Source organism: Schistocerca piceifrons, chromosome X (assembly GCF_021461385.2).
Source record: "Schistocerca piceifrons isolate TAMUIC-IGC-003096 chromosome X, iqSchPice1.1, whole genome shotgun sequence".
In the NCBI taxonomy this organism is placed as follows: domain Eukaryota; kingdom Metazoa; phylum Arthropoda; class Insecta; order Orthoptera; family Acrididae; genus Schistocerca; species Schistocerca piceifrons.
Window position 1 is genome coordinate 384,802,793 of NC_060149.1, and position 20,440 is coordinate 384,823,232.

The 20,440-nt window shown below is 41.4% G+C and overlaps 1 protein-coding gene across 3 annotated transcripts in view; it reads right to left on the bottom strand.

Annotated features, from left to right (window-relative positions):
* The window catches only part of LOC124721208 (beta-1,3-galactosyltransferase 5-like), a 192,626-nt gene that overhangs the window by 25,766 nt on the left and 146,420 nt on the right, over window positions 1–20,440 (bottom strand). For all 3 annotated transcript variants that reach the window (XM_047246058.1, XM_047246059.1, XM_047246060.1), the window contains one exon: window positions 18,757–18,877. In XM_047246058.1, the coding sequence (XP_047102014.1) occupies window positions 18,757–18,874 (118 nt within the window). In that variant the 5' untranslated portion in view covers window positions 18,875–18,877. The remainder of the gene's footprint in view (window positions 1–18,756; window positions 18,878–20,440) is intronic.

Here is a 20,440-nt window from a genome sequence, read left to right on the forward strand (position 1 = left end):
ACAATGTTGACTGGAATACTCTCTTTCAAATTCTGAAGGTGGCAGGGGTAAAATACAGGGAGCGAAAGGCTATTTACAATTTGTACAGAAACCAGATGGCAGTTATAAGAATCGAGGGACATGAAAGGGAAGCAGTGGTTGGGAAGGGAGTAAGACAGGGTTGTAGCCTCTCCCCGATGTTGTTCAATCTGTATATTGAGCAAGCCGTAAAGGAAACAAAAGAAAAATTCGGGGTAGGTATTAAAATTCATGGAGAAGAAATAAAAACTTTGAGGTTCGCCGATGACATTGTAATTCTGTCAGAGACAGCAAAGGACTTGGAAGAGCAGTTGAATGGAATGGACAGTGTCTTGAAAGGAGGATATAAGATGAACATCAACAAAAGCAAAACAAGGATAATGGAATGTAGTCTAATTAAGTCGGGTGATGCTGAGGGAATTAGATTAGGAAATGAGGCACTTAAAGTAGTAAAGGAGCTTTGCTATTTGGGGAGCAAAATAACTGATGATGGTCGAAGTAGAGAGGATATAAAATGTAGGCTGGCAATGGCAAGGAAAGCATTTCTGAAGAAGAGAAATTTGTTAACATCCAGTATTGATTTAAGTGTCAGGAAGTCATTTCTGAAAGTATTCGTATGGAGTGTAGCCATGTATGGAAGTGAAACATGGACGATAAATAGTTTGGACAAGAAGAGAATAGAAGCTTTCGAAATGTGGTGCTACAGAAGAATGCTGAAGATTAGATGGGTAGATCACATAACTAATGAAGTATTGAATAGGATTGGGGAGAAGAGAAGTTTGTGGCACAACTTGACCAGAAGAAGGGATCGGTTGGTAGGACATGTTCTGAGGCATCAAGTGATCACCAATTTAGTATTGGAGGGCAGCGTGGAGGGTAAAAATCGTAGAGGGAGACCAAGAGATGAATACACTAAGCAGATTCAGAAGGATGTAGGTTGCAGTAGGTACTGGGAGATGAAAAAGCTTGCACAGGATAGAGTAGCATGGAGAGCTGCATCAAACCAGTCTCAGGACTGAAGACCACAACAACATAGCAAAGCCAAGTTGTCAACAATGAAATTGTCCTACAGACCAAATCACAGAAGTTAGAACTGCACCACAAGAAATGAATGAGTCTGCAATGGCTTGGTTCTCCATGTTTGTATTCACAAAAGAGTTTTTATCCCCTGGCAAAGACTTACGTGGAATGCCTACAACAATAAACTGTTATGCCAAATCACTTTGCTTTTAGCTAATGGAGCAATGTATACCTTACATGAGATGTCATATCCTTGATCAAGTACAATTACCATCAATCCTGCACACTGGGTAACCCAATGTAACAAGTTCAGCAGTGTCAAAAGGCATTTTAAAAATCACACCTAATGAAACAACAACAAAAATTTGAAATTTTGGAAGGTACCAGAGAATGGAAGAAAGGGGGCGGGGGGGGGAGAGTCACACTTTATTCCACTAAGAAAGGAAGAAAGTGCTTTCCAGACAAATGTAATCCCCCACCCTCCACTGTATCTTATGGAACATAATACCAAAGTTGCTTTTGGAATAATGTGTTGCTTAACCTGGGAATGAGAAGAATATCTTTTCTGCTGAAGCAGCTTTCATTTCAGTTACTGCTTGATCTTTGGATCTATCTGAGGTGGGCTACTAGGATGGGTCTTGGCAACCACTACACTGGGCAATGTTAACAATGATATGACACCACAAAAGGGAACAACAACAGATAATACCCTTACTCTGCTGCAGTATCAGGTGTGAGATTGTTTTCCTCATGATAACATTATGTGTAAATTATCTGACAAAATAAGAGAAAATTCATTCGAGACAAAATGGCATTGTGGTTCCACTGTAAGAGTATTATTCCTTGGCACATAAAATACTACTATTAGTTTTAATGGTGTACTGAATGGAAATCAATGGTGAATGAAACAGGAGAAAAGCAGTATTTATCATTGAACATCTCTGCCAGCCAGTGAACTAATCTACCACAATCTACTTTTGCTTCTGTGGATGCTCCATCCCCTTATCATAAACAAGGTTTTCAAATGTGTATGCTGAAATCACTGTGTGTGTTTTTCTTCAATTACTCCATGTTCTGGTGGAATATGGGATCTTTTTCTCCCCTCTGAGGGACTAGCTGGTTCTGTTGGAATAATCTCAGTTTTAAGTAAAGATTCACTCAACTGTGGGATCATATTTATTCTGCAATCCAATTTGGCTGCTGCTCCCCTAGGGGGAAAGTATTAATTACATTAATGTTTACATCTGGTTAATATGTGTGCACCTTTTTTCTGGGATATACTTTCTGAGATACTGTCATAAGATTTATACATATTCAATATTTTAAATCTTTCAATGTCTCACTCATTCTCATGTACGATTGCTTATTTGCCACCTTCTGCTTCCCAACCTTGCCCGATTGTGAGACTTGAATATATTTGTTAGATGTCAGCAAAACAATCTAAATCCCTGTAAAAAAAAAAAAAAAAAAAAAAAAAAAATCCTTAAAATGGCCATCTTATGTTTTCCACAGAATTATTTGGAAGTATATCTGGTACTTTACAGAAAGAACGGACAGAAATCTGACTAACTTCTCTTTTATCCTATTGCTGTTAAACCTTGAAGCCTCTGGAATCCTGTTGCCCTGAAGTGCACATTTCCATGCAAGTTACAAAACCTTTACTTGAATTATACTGCCTTTGCTTAGATTTCTTTACACATGCACCAAATGGGTGCCTGCATGGATGTTACTACAGCAACTAGAAGTTTTCTTTTACAGTCCCCTGACAATTCTAGTGAGTCTGAAAACTCTTATAATACTTATTATTGCAAAAAAGGTGAAACTGCCATCAACCTGAAGGTTGATTTGGGAAAAAAAAAGAAACCAGCACTTTACTAGGCAGGTCCAATTGGAGGTGGTATGCAGTTGCCCTTCCTCCAAACATTGACAGAAAAAATTCCAGTGTCAGAGCTTTAGATCTGTAGTGTGGCACTTTACCACTTAGTCACATTTCTGCAGAATTAAGACAATTTTGCTAACTTTATAACACAAATATTTTTGCAAACATCAGGTAGGTGTTAATATTTTACTAGTTTTATAATTTCATCAGACTGATTAATTTTCAGTTTCCTGTGAATGTGTGGTGGAAATTATTTGTAGTATGTTTTGGCCACAGGAGTTCTTGCTGTAAAGTTTATGTTTGGTCATGTGAAAAGCAATGAATATGGATTCATTCTGGCAGAGCATCTGCTAAATAAAACTAAAAATACTAACAATGAAGCAATCAGAGGGCATTCACAACACAGTTCTAAGTACATTTTGGGCAGTGGGATATTGTGTCAGTAGCTTCATTTTTTAACATTCACACACACTCACTAGACAGTTCAGTGAACTGAGCACCTACTATAAAATTCATTAATACACGCCCTCGCCATCAATACTTCTAAACAAAACTGACCTATCTGACTGGAAGATCTGTATTTTGGAACCAATGAGAATGAAATCATTTACCAGGGCAGACACTGTAGGACTATAATGAAACCAGTTAAGACTTATCTAATGTCCAAATTATACACTGACATGCAGTTTTACAAACTGTGCAATTGTGAAACTTTGTGGCACTTCAATAGAATGGGACAGCAAAGTACAGGAGAGAAATAAGCAATCAAATTCTTTGTCAACCATCAGCTTGATGCAACATAAACTTTCACGAGAACGAAGCATGCTTATTGTGCAACTGGTTAGCTGTTATACTGTGTTTCTCCTCAATCTACATCTGTTTCTGTACTCCACAAGCCACGCTAGGATGTGAGCACATGAACAACAGCACACCAGTCTCATTTCCATTAGATTTGAGGGAGGTACACAGGAGGAACAACTGATGGTATATTTGGAAAAGTCTGGAATTATTTAATTGTACCCTACGTGATCTAGTCATACAACAATCTATAATGCACTAGCTTAACATATGGAAGTGAGCCAAACCAGGTTAAGGACTATTAGTCTGGCACATCAGCAAGACTCGATATGAAGTTTGGGTAGTTTGTCTATGCAAATGCCAATATCATTCCCATTGCCTTCTCAGAAACACAATGTGCAAACAGTTAGTGCACACAGAACGAAATTTACATGATTTAGTGTAATAGCATACTTGACTTTCCCCAACATCCTGGTATAAATGACGGACTACTCAAATAGTATCTGGCCAAATAAATAAAATAATTTCCACATGCAGGATGGGACATAAAAAAAAAGAAGTCATTACTTGAGAGGTAAGTCAGAAACTAATATGGTTCTTGAAATGATTTAGAATTTCTGTTTTTGTAATCTTAACTTCTGAGGCACATATTTCTAGTAGCATTTTATGCTGGAGTGTGTCAATCAATCCTGTGATGTTGCTGGACTAACTACACGAGCCTATAACAAATCGTGCTGTCTCCTTCTCCCCTCACCCCCTCTAATTTAACAATACAATGGCCCCTGACAGACAGACAATACTCATTAATTGGTTGTACTGTGATTTTGCAATTGACCGCAGAATCTGTCTTTTTCAAAACTAGATTTATGTGGTCTTTTCATTTTAAATAACTCCAGATGGATACACGTATTTACAAGGTGTGAGTGATTACTGTAATTCCTTGACTATAGTGTAATTAATACATATGAGTACTCAGTTATTTATGTTTATTGCATTTCACTTCCTATGTTGATGGTCAGTTGCCATTCTTGCCTAATGTGTTGGCAATCTGTAGGCCTTGCCATAGTTTACAGGACTGTGAAGTCCATATAATCTGGAACAATCTGTGAAATAAGCCAGTGTTCTTTGTATTAGTCAAAATCAAGAAACACCAAATGAACATACTTTGAGATTGGACATGACCAAATTTTCTTGCAATGACATTCTTGTCTAAGACATACTTCTTCCTCCTGTGCATCAATACTAGGAAAAACCTCAAGCTTTCGACGATCATCGTCACAGTGTTCAGCAAGAACAACTGATTGCTGTGGTTACCTTTTATAGCACATAAACAACTTTTAATTGGTCAGAATATGCCATGCTGTCAGATTTTGTGTCAATGTCTGTGCTGATGTTAACAGCTGCCTTCCACACATGACTAAGATCATACCTACTGTCATCTCTGAATTTGTTGTTGCACATTCCAATTACTGCTTCCCCTTTGATAATAAAACCCCAGTGTACAGAAGCATGGGGCAAAGACTTTAGTTTCATCAAACATTATTCTATATTTATTCATGATGGTGTACTCAGTAGCTAGTGACTTTTAAAGTTCCTGATTTTTAATGTGCTGTTGGTTTACTGCACCACAGTTGGAAACTGTATAGATGGACTGCTTGATGTCATTGCTTCCACACTCCTATCGAACCCGATCCTCACATTCAGGCTGTCTAGCTACGCACAACATCTCCCTACCTTCTTAGATGGTCAGAACATGGGTGTGATGGTATATCTTTCCAGGGCCCTACCTATTTTGCTAGATGTAGTGCTGCAGCAAGGAAGAATCACAACAGATAGTTCACATTTTAATTTTTTGAAGAGCGCAAACTTTGTATCTCAAGTGCCTTAGCTGCTCTTTTGGAGAACATACTTCAAATGTTTAAACCAAACAAATCAAAGTTAGCCCTAATGATGTGTTAGTCATTCTAGATGTGGTCTTTCAGTTTACTAAAGTTCTTGTACAAGACACACAAACTGTTGGCAGACCACTTTTCTTTTAAAACTATGAAGTTTCTTTGCCACACTTTGACAACCACCTACATCTCACATGTTGATGGTTGGTTGGTTGTTTGAGGTTTAAGGGACCAAACAGCAAGGTCATCAGTCCCTTGTTTCAAATGTGGTCCATTCCGCTAATGTGACATCTCGGGAAAGTCAGAACAATAAAAGGGAAAAGGCTAAAAACGTAAAGGGGCAGTCATGTTGTCAATGGTAAAAACAAAACGAGGGAAGTCAGCAAGAGAACGAACCCAACGCTATGCTGAAGCAACATAGGCAAGACCACCTGTGACTTGAAAGGTACAACTGGTAGAAGGTACATATGGGAATAGGAGACTAACCAAGCCTAAAAAAAAAAAAAAAAAAAAAAAAAAAGGGGGGGGGGGGGGGTAAAAACAGAGTAAAAGGGGAAGAAAAGAGGATTTCGGTCAGGGAGGTGAATCGGGAATCTGAACACTGCTTACAGTGGGAGACACCCAAACACTCACCGCCCTGCCCCAATACCAGAGAGAGATTAAAAACCTTAAAACTGAGAATAAAAACCACTTTCCCGGAGGAAACCGAGAACCAGAGTACTTAGCACGCAGAGCCAAAAGAAGGGGGCATTCAACCAAAATGTGGGCTACCGACTGGAAGGCTCCACAACCACAAATTGGGGGTGGCTCATCACGCAAAAGAAAACCACGGGTCAGCCTGCTATGGCCAATGCAGAGACGACACAGTGTGGTCGAGTCCTTTCGGGAGAGGCGAAAGGAAGAACGCCACGGGCCTGGTGTCACCTTAATCGCACGAAGTTTATTAGACACGGGAGTAGCCTCCCAAGAATTGGCCCATGACTGTGCGAAGTGGGATTTGATGTGAAGCTGTAAATCCGCTGCAGGAGGGGTTACAGAAAATGGAGGGGTAAGTGACTGCTCCCCCAGCCAAACGATCAGCGAGCTCATTACCCGGGATACCCACATGGCCAGGGACCCAAAGGAAGTCAATGGAACAAGCAGCACGGTGAATATCAGCGAGATGGTCATGGATGGCAGAGACCAAGGGATGGCGCGAAAAACATCGGTCAATAGCAAGAAGGCCACTCATCGAGTCCGTACATAACAAAACGCGGTTGTGTTGGGACTGTTTAATAAAGGTAAGGGCCTGGGAAATTGCCATCAATTCCGCAGAAAACACCCCACATGTAGGTGGCAGCAGATGATTTTCCGTTCCGACAGAGGACGTGAAGGCATACCCCACATGATCAGCAGATTTACAGCCATCAGTGTAAAAAACAACAGCATCCCGAAACTCCCATAAAATTTGGCGGAAAAAGGAACGGAACACCACCGGGGGGATGGAATCTTTTGGACCTCGGCGGAGATCCATCCAAATTCGAGGCCGAGGAACTAACCAAGGGGGGGGGGGGGGTGGAGGGGAGGGAGCTAGGAAGGCAGGACGAAGAAGGAAGCTGAAAATCATGGCAAAGAGACGCAAGGCGGAGCCCAACCAGTAAACCCGCCCGAGGGCGGGAGTCGGGTGGGCGACGTCCATGGTCTGGGAACAGGATAGAATAGGAAGGATGAGTGGGAGAGGCACGGATAGTGAGTGCATAAGACACCAGAAGCTGGGACCGCCGAACAGAAAGGGGGGGGGGGGGGATCCCAGCTTCAACCAGGAGACTATCAACAGGGCTAGTAGGGAAGGCACCGGTGGCCAAACGGATACCGCGATGGTGGACTGGATCCAGCACATGCAGTGTGGAAGGAGCAGCTGAACCATAAATTTGACAACCACAGTCCAAGCAAGACAGAACTAGAGCACGATAAAGATGGAGAAGGAGGGAACGGTCCGCACCCCAAGAGGAGTGGGCAAGGAAGCGAAGTTCATTGGATTTACAGAAACATCCTATCTTCAGAAGTCTGATATGAGGCAGCCAAGTGAGCTTGTTGTCGAAAAGAAGACCCAGGAAATGAAACTGTGGGACCACAGGCAATCAGTGGGCATTGAGATAGAGCTCTGGATCAGGGTGGATCGTAGTACGGTGAAAGAAGTGGACCACCCGCGATTTTAGAGGAGAGAATTGGAACCCATGTGAGAGGGTCCATGCAGAGGCACGCTGTATAGCTCCCTGGAGCTGCCGCTCTGCAGATGCCATCGAAGAGGAACTAATCCAAATGCAGAAATCATCCACATACAGGGCAGGGGTGACCAAAGGACCGACAGAGGCCTCAAGTCCATTGACAGCAATGAGGAAAAGGACACTCAAGACAGAACCCTGTGGGATGCCCGTCTCCTGGGTCCGTGGAGAACTAAAACCAGTACCAACTCGAACTCTGAATGACCGATGGATCAGGAACTGGCGGATAAAAATCGGGAGTGGGCCCCGAAGACCCCACTGATGAAGGGTAAGTAAGATGTGATGGCGCCAGGCCATGTCATAGGCCTTGCGAAGGTCAAAAAACACTGCAACCAAATGGCGGCCCTGGAAAAAAGCCTGCCGAACTGCGGATTCCAAGCGAAGTAAATGATTGATTGGAGACCGTCCCTCTCGAAAGCCACACTGGTAAGGGGATAATAGATCCCGAGATTCGAGGACCCAATTGAGCCGACGGGCTACCATCCGTTCAAGTAACTTACAAACAACATTGGTCAAACTAATTGGCCGATAGCTGTCAACAGATAGGGGGTTCTTACCAGGCTTAAGGACAAAAACCATGATGCTATCCCTCCACTGAGAAGAGAAGTCACCCTGGAGCCAGATACGGTTAAACACCTGAAGAAGATGTTGCCGTTGTGGAGCACTGAGATGTTGAAGCAGTTGGTTATGAATGGAATCTGGGCTGGGGGCCGTATCATGAGAAGAAGAAAGTGCAGAAAGAAATTCCCATTCAGTAAAAGGTTCGTTGTAAGATTCTGACTCACAAGGGGTAAAACATAAGGTGGAAGCTTCAGCCCGCTGTTTCAGGTGAAGGAAAGCAGCTGGATATGAGGCTGATGCTGAGGCCACTGCAAAATGGGTCGCAAGATGTTCTGCAAGAACTAATGGGTCCGTACAAAGGCCATCTGGGGGATGAAGGACTGGGAGGGTGGAATGCCGATGGCAACCCTGGAGAGAGCGAAGTGTAGCCCATACCCGTGACAGAGGGACAGTAGAACCAAGGGAAGAAACGAATCGTTCCCAACATATCCGCTTGCTCTGTTTGGTTAAATAACGGGCTTTAGCGCGGAGGCATTTAAAGGTAGTAAGGCTGGCTACGGATGGGTGCCTCTTAATGTGTTGCAAAGCTCGACGGCGATCACGGATGGCAATGGCAATGGCCGTACTCCACCATGGGACTTGCCGGCGACGAAATGGTCCAGATGAGGGCGGGACAGCAAGGTTAGCAGCGCGAACAATCGCGTCAGACACATCACGTAGGACGTCATCAATACAACCCAACAAAGAGGGAGAAAACACGACCTGTGCAGTGTATAGAGGTCAATCAGCGCGTTGGAAAGACCAACGAGGTAACCTGTCCATCGGGGAGCGAAAAGGGAGCGAGATAATCAACGGGAAATGGTCACTATCACAAAGGTCGTTGTGTGGCGACCAGTGTAATGAAGGGAGGAGAGAGGGAGAAGAAAGAGAAAGATCAATGGCAGAAAAGGTACCATGACCGGCACTGAAATGAGTAGGGGAGCCATAATTAAGAAGGCACAAGTCGTGGTCTGCAATAAACTGGTCTATAATAAGACCTCATCTAGATGGAAAGGCACTGCCCCCCAAGGGATGATGAGCATTAAAATCCCCAAGGAGGAGGAAGGGAGGAGGAAGTTGCTGAAGAAAGGCAATTAAGGCAGCAGGTGTAAGAGTCCTGTCAGGAGGGAGATAAATACTGCAAACTGTGACCACAGAGTCTAGGTGGACCCTAACAGCAACCGCTTCCAATGTAGTTTGAAGAGGAATCCATGTGCTAGCAATGTCTGTACGGACCAACGTACAAACACCACCAGAAGACCGCAAGGGTCCAACCCGATTTAGACAGAAAACATGGAACCCACAGAGGGTCGGTGAGTGAGAATCAGTAAAATGAGATTCCTGGAGAACCACACAAGCTGCAGAGTAAGACGAAAGAAGGGATTTCAATTCCGGAAGGTGACAATAGTATCCATTACAATTCCATTGCAGAACCACAGAACGATGATTTAAATGGAGGCTGAACACGCTAAATCCAGTCATAACGCCAGGTCCCCACCCGTCACCGACAAGGAGAGGGCGACATCCATGAACGACAGGTCAGAATCCGGTTGTGAAGTCGGGGAAGGGACCTCTGGTGACACCAGAGGCTCTTTGTCCCGGGACTTATGTTTCTTCTTCTTTTCAGGCTGAGATCGAGGAGGGCTGTGTGGCGTAAAGGAGCCAGCTGCAGCAAGATCAGGAACAGAAAGAGACCGGGCGACCTGGGGGCCGACAGACCGCGGCTCTCGCGATCGTCGCGCAGCAGCAGACCTCTGGCCTGGAAGGTGCCGGGAAGGGGCATCCCGGGAGAGGCACCCTTGACCGGCAGACGCCGAAGGAGTGGGACACTTCTCCGGCTGGGGAGCAGGGGCAGCGCCCAGAGGAGAAGGTGTGGGAGCCGCAGCGGAGGTGGGGAGGAGAGGGGTCCGGGATGGGGGTCAGGAAGGGGGAGGAAGGGGTGAAGATGTAACCAAGGCGTAACTAGATGTCATGGACACAGGGTGAAGACGTGTATATTTCTTACAGGCCTCTGTGCAGGTTAAACGATCGAGGGACTTATACTCCTGTATCTTTTTTTCCTTCTTATATACTGGGCAATCTGGTGAACGTGGAGAATGACTATCATGACAATTTACACACACAGGAGGGGGAACACAGGGACTCCCCTCATGGAGTGGACGTCCACAGTCACCACGGAGAGGGGCCTGTGAACAGCAGGAAGACATGTCCAAAATGCAAGCACTTAAAACACGTCGTAGGAGGTGAGATGTACGGCTTCACATCACATCAATAAACCATAATCTTAATTTTCTCCGGGAGGGTATCCCCTTCAAAGGCCAGGATAAAGGCACCAGTATCAATACAATTGTCTTTAGGACCCTTCTGGACACACCGAACAAAGTGAACACCCTGCCATCCCAGATTGTCCCGAAGTTCCTCATCAGTTTGAAGGATGAGGTCCCTGTGAAAAATCACACCTTGTACCATATTTAGAGACTAGTGGGGGGTAATGGACACAGGAATTGTGCCAAGATGGGTACAAGCACGAAGGGGCACAGATTGGGCAGCTGAAGCAGTTTTGATCAGCAACGAACCCGACCGCATCTTGCTCTGGGAGTCCACTTTGCCAAACTTGTCTTCAATGTGTTCCACAAAGAATAAAGGTTTGGTATTGGTGAAAGTATCTCCACCAGTCCTGGTGCAAACTAGATGACGGGGGAAAGGTTTTGCCCCTTAGCCGACGGGCCTCACCCTCTTCCCAGGGGGTAGCCATGGAAGGGAAGGCCGAAGGGGCAAGAGAAGAAGCACTTGAAGAATCAGTTCCACGCAGAGAGACGGCCGCAGAAGAACGGCCAGAGTTCTGGACCCGTATGCGTTTCATTTGCATAGCATCCGCCGTGATACCACCCACTCCAATCAGGGGCTCTCCTCACGGGCGCCACCCAGCCACAGCAAGGGCCGTCTGGCACGGTGGCCATTGCCGGGAGTTCCGATGCTCCAGGATGACGAGCAACCACTCCAAGGCATGCATGAGGAGGTCACAGCTCAGGTATCAGAAGTGTGATCCCTGTGTGTTCAGGGGGCTCAACCAAAAGGGTACATAGCGACCCCACCACATGGGCTGGCTACCGTGCTGGCTATGCACCCTAGCAGCAGACAACGACATGAAAGAAAAGGTGGAATGTATTAGGAGGGCCCACTAGGAGGGAGACACTAGGTAAGGTGCTCTTCCCCAAATGGCTCACACCACAGAGGAGAAATTTTGTAATGGAGATCAAACCCCAGAGGGGGACCAAGGAATGCCAAAAGGAGGAGATGATTACGCAACAAAGCCGGATTGTAAAACCAACAGAACCAGGAGGATAGCGGGGGCCAACATAAGCAAGGACACCAAGAGAGGGAGAGGAGAGGGCGACGGGAAAGGAGCAAGGAGGGGAAATGGAAGGAAATGCAGCCCTGGAGAGAAAGAAGGCTGCAATAGCTCGTGGCCCCGTGCTCACCACGCACGTATCCACAAAAGAGTTGTGGATCCCCTGGGGGTCACATGTTGATAAAATTGGTATGACCAACTGAATGACGATGGGTCCCTCTATTGTCTCCAACAGGGGCCAAGTATTTTATTGAGCATTTTGAGGAATAGGCATTAAATTTAGCTCCATTTTACTGATGTTAATTTTACTGATATGTTGACAACACATTTATGGTTTGGTCACAGAGCACTCAAGCTGTTGAACAGTTTCTCAATCACAAGAATGACATGCACCCGAACATCCAGTTTGTTATTGAGAGAGACAGAAGCTAAGTTGCCTTTTTCAGACGTTTTGGTACAACAAAAATTGAATGGGTAGATTAGCCACTCTGTATACAGCAAGCCAACACACACTGATTTATATTTCGGCATGCAGAGTATTCCATCACATATGAATCCAGAGATTGCATATATGAAGTATCTGTTCTGAAAGAATAGCTACAGCATAAAAGAAAAATTACAAGATGGGTATTTCAGCAGACTTCTTTTCTCCATAAGAAAATCTTCAATTAAAGTACACACGAAGATGAAATGTATTCTGGTAAAAGCAAAGGAATACACGAAATGTACTTGCTGTTGTGAATACGGACAATCGTTAGCAGTATAATGGAAAGAAAATGAAAATTTGTGCCGGACCAGGACTTGAACCCATATCGTAGATACAGGAATATTCCTGCTGCCTTTTTCTTCCATTACTTTGAAGTGAAAAGGAATAACAACATTTTCCTCACAGTGAATTGTAATGTTTTGCACACATTTACCCCTAGGGGAGCTTATTGTTAAATACTGTTTGTAATATGTATGTAAATAATGAGTATGAAGTTCGTAGGTTCTCACTTGCAAAGAAAGAAAAGGCAGCAATAGTTTCCAGAACTGTAATGAATGTACCAACTGAAGATATAATGAGTTGTTGCTTTAATTTGTGTGCAAGAATGGAAACAACAGTCACAATGATACTCGGTATTTATGTTCTTTTTATAGTTTCAGAGGAGTGTTATGATAATACTGAATTTATTATTCTGGTTACAAAGCACATATAATAGTTAATATGTAACCAGATGACATTACACCACGTATAGGGTTCTCAAATGAACACAAATCAAAACAAAGTGAATAAACATGTCAAACTGAATAAGATGAAAAAAGACGTGACATTCACTGGTGAGCAACCTATAAATACATTTCCATGTATTAATACTAATGAGGCGCACCCAATAGTTGTACATTTACAGACAGAATTTCTGAGATGAACATAAAATTGGTTAGCCATGGACATGTATCATCGCAGTGAACCTACCGTTTCCCCTAAACTACTGTTCAGTGTCATAGCCATGTGTTTTAGAATCTTAGAACATATTCTGAACTCAAAAATAATGATGTTCTGTAACAGAACGGTCTTCTCCATACCAACAACCATGATTCTGAAAGTACCACTCTTGCGAAACCTAACTCACACTTTTCCCACGACATCCTGAAAGCAATGGATTACGGCAGTCAGGCAGGTGAACTAATCCTTGACTTCCAAAAAGCATTCGACTCAGTACAACCAACACCTATGCTTATTATGGATATCAAGCAAATTCTGGAACTGGATTGAGGACTTCTTGCTATGAAGGACACAGCAAGTTACTTGGATGAGAAGTTGTCAACACATGTAGAAGTAACTTCTGGTAAACTCCAGAGAGTTTCTTGATGACTTTGTTAATACTGTACATTAATGATCTTGCGAAAAATATTAATGATAGCCTTAGAATTTTTAGAAGTGACACAGTTATCTATAATGAAGTACTGTGATGAAATCTGCACAAATTTTCAGGGAGATATGGATAAGATTTCAAAGTGGTGCAAAGATTAGCAACTTGCTCTGTATATGCAGAAATGTAAAACTGTGCACTTCATAAAACAATAGACTTCATATCCTGGGACTAAAATATCAGTACGTCACAACTGGAACCATTTAACTCATTCAGGTACTGGTTGTAACAATTTGTAAGGTTATGAAATGGAACAGTGACATGGGCTCCATCATAGGTGAAGCAAATGGAACACATCAATACACTGGTATGGGAAAATACCATCAGCCTACGGAGGAGACTGCTTACAAAACACTCCTGCAACTCATCCTAGATTGTTGTTCAAGCGTGTGTGACCCATAGCAAATAGAACTAACAAGGGATATTTAACTTAAACAAAAAACCAGCATGAATGGTCATAGGTTTGTTTGGCCCATGGAATAGCATCAGGAAAATGCTAGTAAAACTAAACTGACACACACTTTAAGAGCTCTATATTACCCTATGAAAGCCTACATACACTGTTTCAAGAACCAGCTTTCAGTAAGAAAGGTAGGAATACAAAACAACCCTCGATGTATCACCCGCGAAGGGACTGCAAGGAAACAATTGGATGTCTTACAGCACAGCACGGCACTGAAGCACGCATGGTAAAATGGGAAGTAACCCTCTGATAAATTTCATAGTGGTTGCAAAGTCATTTCATCTGTACCATTTTCATTTTTTGTGGAAGGGAGGAGCAGGAAGGGGTTATATCTTATTGACATTTACATCATATCAGAAATTTTGTGTCACTGGACAAGAACATGGAAACGTGGAAAGGGCTTTAAATCACGGGCTTATTAATCCATCTTTGATTCACCTTTTATGGAAGCAGTTGGTGCAAATGGAAATGTAGATGCTGTATTCCTAGATTCCCGAATTGCTTTAACACTGTGCTGTATTGTCAATCAACAATATATGTAGAGCAATTTTGCTGATGATGTTGTCAACAGGAAGGTAGTGTTGCTGGATGATCCAAAGGAGCTGGTGAATAATTTGGACAGTACTTTCACACTGTGTACTGAATGGGAGCAATGTGGATAGACACAAAATGGAATGAACATGTGGAATCATTTAGCAGGGAACGTGAATGGAAGACAATTTTGTTGCGAGAACTCTGAGAAAGTGCAGCCCATCATTTCTGAAAATTGCAAAGACAACACCAGTGTGTTCTGTTCTATACTGCTACCCCACCACTTGGAATCATTATATAATTTATACAGCAGACAAACAAAATATTCAGAGATGAACTGCATGCATTATAGCACGGCAGTGTGTTCCACACAAAGAAATTATGGGGATGCTCATGGAACTCAATACTAGTCTTCGGAAGATGGGTAATTTTGTTCTCTCTGAACCTGATCTGGCACGTAAAGATGAAACAAGACTTGGCAATGATGTTACTGCCTGTTACATTGGGATCTCACTCCATATGCGAACAGAGTAGAACAAGGTTTTTGATATTAGTAAAAAGCACTTTTCATCGCACAGTGCACAGTGGCTTGTGGACTGCACATCTTCATGTAGAAATAAGGTGAACCAATGAAAATGAGGCAAGAACTCTGGACACAATTTGAACTCTGACATTTCCTGTTAAAATTATTAATTTTTCAGTAACTGCAACCATCTTTTCTGTTTACTGTTTTGGTATTTCCAAATATTATTTATAACACACACAACACACAGAAACGCAACCAAATTTAAAACACTGGTAAGTATTTACAAAATCATTAATGATGATAAAAATCTGTGTGACATGAAAAATGTTACCAGCTGAAAATTTTCATGTGAACAAATTACTAACATCTGCAGTAACTTGAACAATGATTGTAGATATTTTCTCACTTATACAGTCCTTTCAGTATGCTTAGGAATAAATTAAAAGCATTTCACAGAACACAAGAGAATCTGGAAAGAAAGGTAGTATTCATTTTTAGCTCGGTAACACCAATTCATGCAGCAGTATTTCCAAATCACAAATTCATCACTGAAAGAATACAATGCTATATCATATTATATGCATACTTAATTAGCTCTAAAAATAATGTTCACATGATTTAGGGGAAAAAAATCAGCTTTTAGCTACAACGTATGGTGGAAAATGTCCTGCATAAAGAATAGTAGTTTCTCAAAGAAATGTATAAGATTATTTCACCTGATAACATTTCTGATGATTAAAACTCTTTGGAGGGGGATTTCCTCAACAAATTTAGTGAAGATATTTAGCCTTGTGAGAATCTGCCATAATTTTACTGCCCTTGGCCAATAATGCAAATAACATAATAAAAGACAGATTCATACTTCATTTATGAGTAGTGAAATTCTTACATGTCATTCCATGAGGAACATATCTTAACATAAATACACAACACTTAATTGCATGATTATATTTGTAGGAAAAACAGACATAAGGAACACACAGGTCACAATTTACCTGAAATAAAATTGTTATAACATTCAAGAAATGACTGTAAAATAGGAGGTAGAGAAAGTGCAGTCATTAGTGCCATGTAAATGTAGGTATGTGATTTGTTTTACAATACTAGAATCAGGACCAATGATCAGGAAGGGCATGGGAGAAAGGGGGAGGGAGGACGAACACAGGAAGGAAAAAAAGAAAATTAGGAAGGAAGATGAACAGAGTTGCCACCACTGAGGGCATTAGAAAACAAAACACTGGGGTAGGGCAAGTGGAAAAAGGAAGTAATGAAGAATGTCCTCAAACGGAATCATACTAGAATGTGCCTGGGTGATTTAGGCAAAGAAGAGAGAAACTAAATGTAGTAGGGTTGGATGGAGGTTTGGAACTCACTAATTCTAAGTAACAGCTCCAGTTAAAAATACTCATCCATGGGGAGAGAAAGAGTAACTATGAAAACAAAAACTTCTTGAAAGAGTGAGAAATATTTATTCGAGGCAATTAAAATTTCAGTTTATCAAACAATTTACAGCAGGATAAAAGAACACCTGTTAATCTAAGGCTTAAGTTCAGATCTAGCCTTGTGTTCTCTTGTAGTATAATCTGAGAATGGAGTGTATTGTGCATAATTAATTTATCTGACAGCAACATTACCATCACTCAGGAGCCTGGCATACAACAAAGTCTTATGACACTCATTTTTATAAGTTAGAGAATCTCCAAAATCCACAAAACATGAAGCATTATAACATACATACTGAAGGGTTTCGTGGGGATGTTTTGAGCAAGTAATAGGGATGCAAAGTGTTGTGGACACACATATGTAGGTTATGGGTGACAGTTACAGTGTGTGATGTCCATACAAAACTGGCATACACAGTGTCAGTATGGTGTGTAATGTGCTTACACGACAACATGAATCCTCAGTGTAGACCGTACTGTACCAGCAAGGCTAGCAGCAACACTTCCACTTCATGGATCAGTGTCTTTATCTGATCAGCAATGGTCTGTGCTAGTGAGGTTTAAATACTTTTGCTTACAGTCCCCACTCATGTTCAATCGGATTGAAGTCCAAGGAAAAAAACTGTCACTAGCTGACTGACCTTATGTTTCAGGCACTCAGTCACAACGTCAGAGTTTCATTGCCTGGTATCATTATCCTTTGGATACAACCGAGGTCCATACACACTATGAGAAAGGCCCACATATTACTGCAAAGTGTCATACTCATAGCCTACAGTCATTAATGTAGCCCTTGTAAACACATACAGTGGCATACACGCAATTCTAACAGGCTGCCATTCCAGATTTGAATATTGCTGTTACTCTATGGTCCCCTTTTGATACTACAGGCAGAGTTTTAAAGTCAACATATAGTGGTAATTACTCTTAAAGTTGAACCGTAACTTATCGATAAAAACTTCACTATGCCACTGTTCCTGAGTCAACTAATGGTCAGCTAAGAACCATATTTTATGAGTTATTTGGTGTCTTTGTGAGAGAAGAATGCATTGAGCATGCAAAGCATCTTCCTGAATCCACAATATGCAAATGAGAACCCAAGGTGAACCCTGCCTGGACAGGTAGTGTTGCCTCCCTTCAGGGATCTGTGACATTATGATGTGGGCAGTATTAAACTTTGAGTCCACCATGGACTGACTGTTACTGAGCTCAAAGCTGACACTGATCTGGCTGGATGTAATGTCATCCAAATGTGTTTGATGTGTCATTGGTTCAAATGGCTCTGAGCACTATGGGACTTAACTTCTGAGGTTATCAGTCCCGATGTGCCATTCTGTTACTCTTCTACTAGTACTGTGTGCCAAAGCTTAAACAAATAATCAGAACACCACCAGAGACCTTTACACACACACATATTGTTGCAGGAACACTAAGTGGTGTCATATTAGTATGTACTGTATGCTGCATGTTTCTGTGTTTTTCCACAACAGTTAAACAGTGTCACCAGGAGGTAATGTTTTCACATGGATCTCTAAAAATCCTTAACTTGTGACATGAGCGTGCATACTGCTGCAATTATCACAGTCATTAACTGTGTGGCAATTAATGTAGTATTTAGCTTCTCTGCACTTTACTTTCTTCGAAAGTGAAGTACAAATGGTCTATCCCCTCTTTTCCCTTTAACACACTACAATCTTTCATATTGATAAGAAATTTACAAAAGAACAACAGAAATATCTTGATAGGTTCAAACATAAAAAGTTCTATGGTCCAGAAACAGAACTGTGGCTAAATACAATTCTGAAGTATACGTTAAGTGTGTATTACAAGAAAATGTGCTTAGTCTAATACCCATCCATTTCTTACTAAAAGCAGTGATTGCAATTTGCAATACATTCCCAAGTTCAAATATCTCCCATTGAAGTGTGAATATGATTGGAAATTATGAATATTAACTCAAAAGTTATTAATGATAACATAGGTGAGAGGTAATAAATAGCTACTGTACTGAAGCACTGAAAATTTTAATGTAAGCATACAATTTAATAGAAGACTTACTTGGCCCATTTTCGACAAATAGGTATCCTGAATTCGAATAATAAGCTGAATACATTATTAGGACAATGCCTACTAAACCAAGGAGCAGTGAATGAGATTTTCTGACTCGAAAAGCCATGAGCTGTAAAAAAATTAAATCAAGCGTGTTACTTTCAGTCTATAGCAAAAGATATAAAACAAATGTTTATATGCAGTTTGAGCCATTTTAATTGGTAAAATTCTGAACTAAATTATGTACTTTTCACTGACAACTGGGCATCCCACATGAAGCACAACTGTGAGAATTTGTTCAGCTACTGATGTCATTTACTTTTCACTGTTATGAAGCACACAAAAAACTGTTAGCAAAGCAGGTACTACAATGCAATGGAATGATCTATTCCTAAAGCCCAAACTCCTATTTCTAGGACATGCACATGACATATATACTGAGTCAGATACTGCAAAAATAGTTTATTGCAGTAGTAGTAGTAGTAGTAGTAGTAGTAGTAGTAGCAGTAGTAGTAAGTACACTAAACATTACCTAGAAACAACTGTTACAACATATCAAGAAAGATTAGATACACGGGAGGGCATTACGATGGGAGAGGGAAACATTTTCTGTACCCAGTCCCTTTTCTGACAGTTCAATGAATTTTCTCTTTCCTTCACGCTACACAAGAATTCTTTTTATCATTTTTTCTTTCTAAATGGAGGTTATGTCTATATTTTCTTCTATGATCACTGATACAGTTGTCTGTGGAACAACTGCTACAGTTTCTCTGATTGTGCATAATGGACTGGTAGTGCTCACACTGACCAGTTATGGCTCTACAACTTTTAAACAGCTCTTATAATGAGCTCAGTTATTATTTCCAGATTTTATTTTTATGGCTCTCTTCTGCAGCTGGAAAACTGTACAATATATGGACAATTAACAAATTATCTAGACATGAGATGTAATGAATGAGATCAATTATGGGCAAACCCACCATTCACTTTACAAGGAAACAGATGTTATTTCTGAGGGGAATGGAGTCAGGTGCTCAAAAACTTCTATGAACCAAACTATTCAAGGCACCTTGAAAGACTACAATGTATCTGAAGTTTGTGTCTAATCAAGCTTCAAAGCTGTATGATCAGAAGAACGCTGTGACAAAGCAAACTAGCTGTGATTCTCGTAAGAAAAATTCGAACACTTAGTGTGTCAAGAAGTGATTAAAAACTATGGTTCAAAATTGTTTGCATGAACAAATATAATTAGAAACTAGAATCAATATGAAGCATATTTTTCACTCTTTTGAGGCCTTAATAAATGACCTACTGAATAACACACTAGCCCTTCTTTCAAATAAAAGTTAAAACTTTTTGAATGTTTTGAGATTATCATTCAAATTAACTACTGGCCACAAATTTATACAACTGAGGAAATTTTGAAAAAGCCAGAACCCTGTGACAAATGACAATGAGTTTTCAATGTGGTCATGGTTGATATAACTATCAGCAGATTAAGTAAACTTTTTGCTGTGTCTAGCCAGTACTAATAAAACTCAACTTTATCATTAGATGAACCTAAAAGTAGATCACATGATAGGTGCTACTGTATCTGCTGTGTTTTCTTTAATTAACACCGTCTAGCTCAAACAGACTAGCAAAAACTGACAATTGTCAAGAGTACAAAACTGTCAAGAGTATACTCTACAGC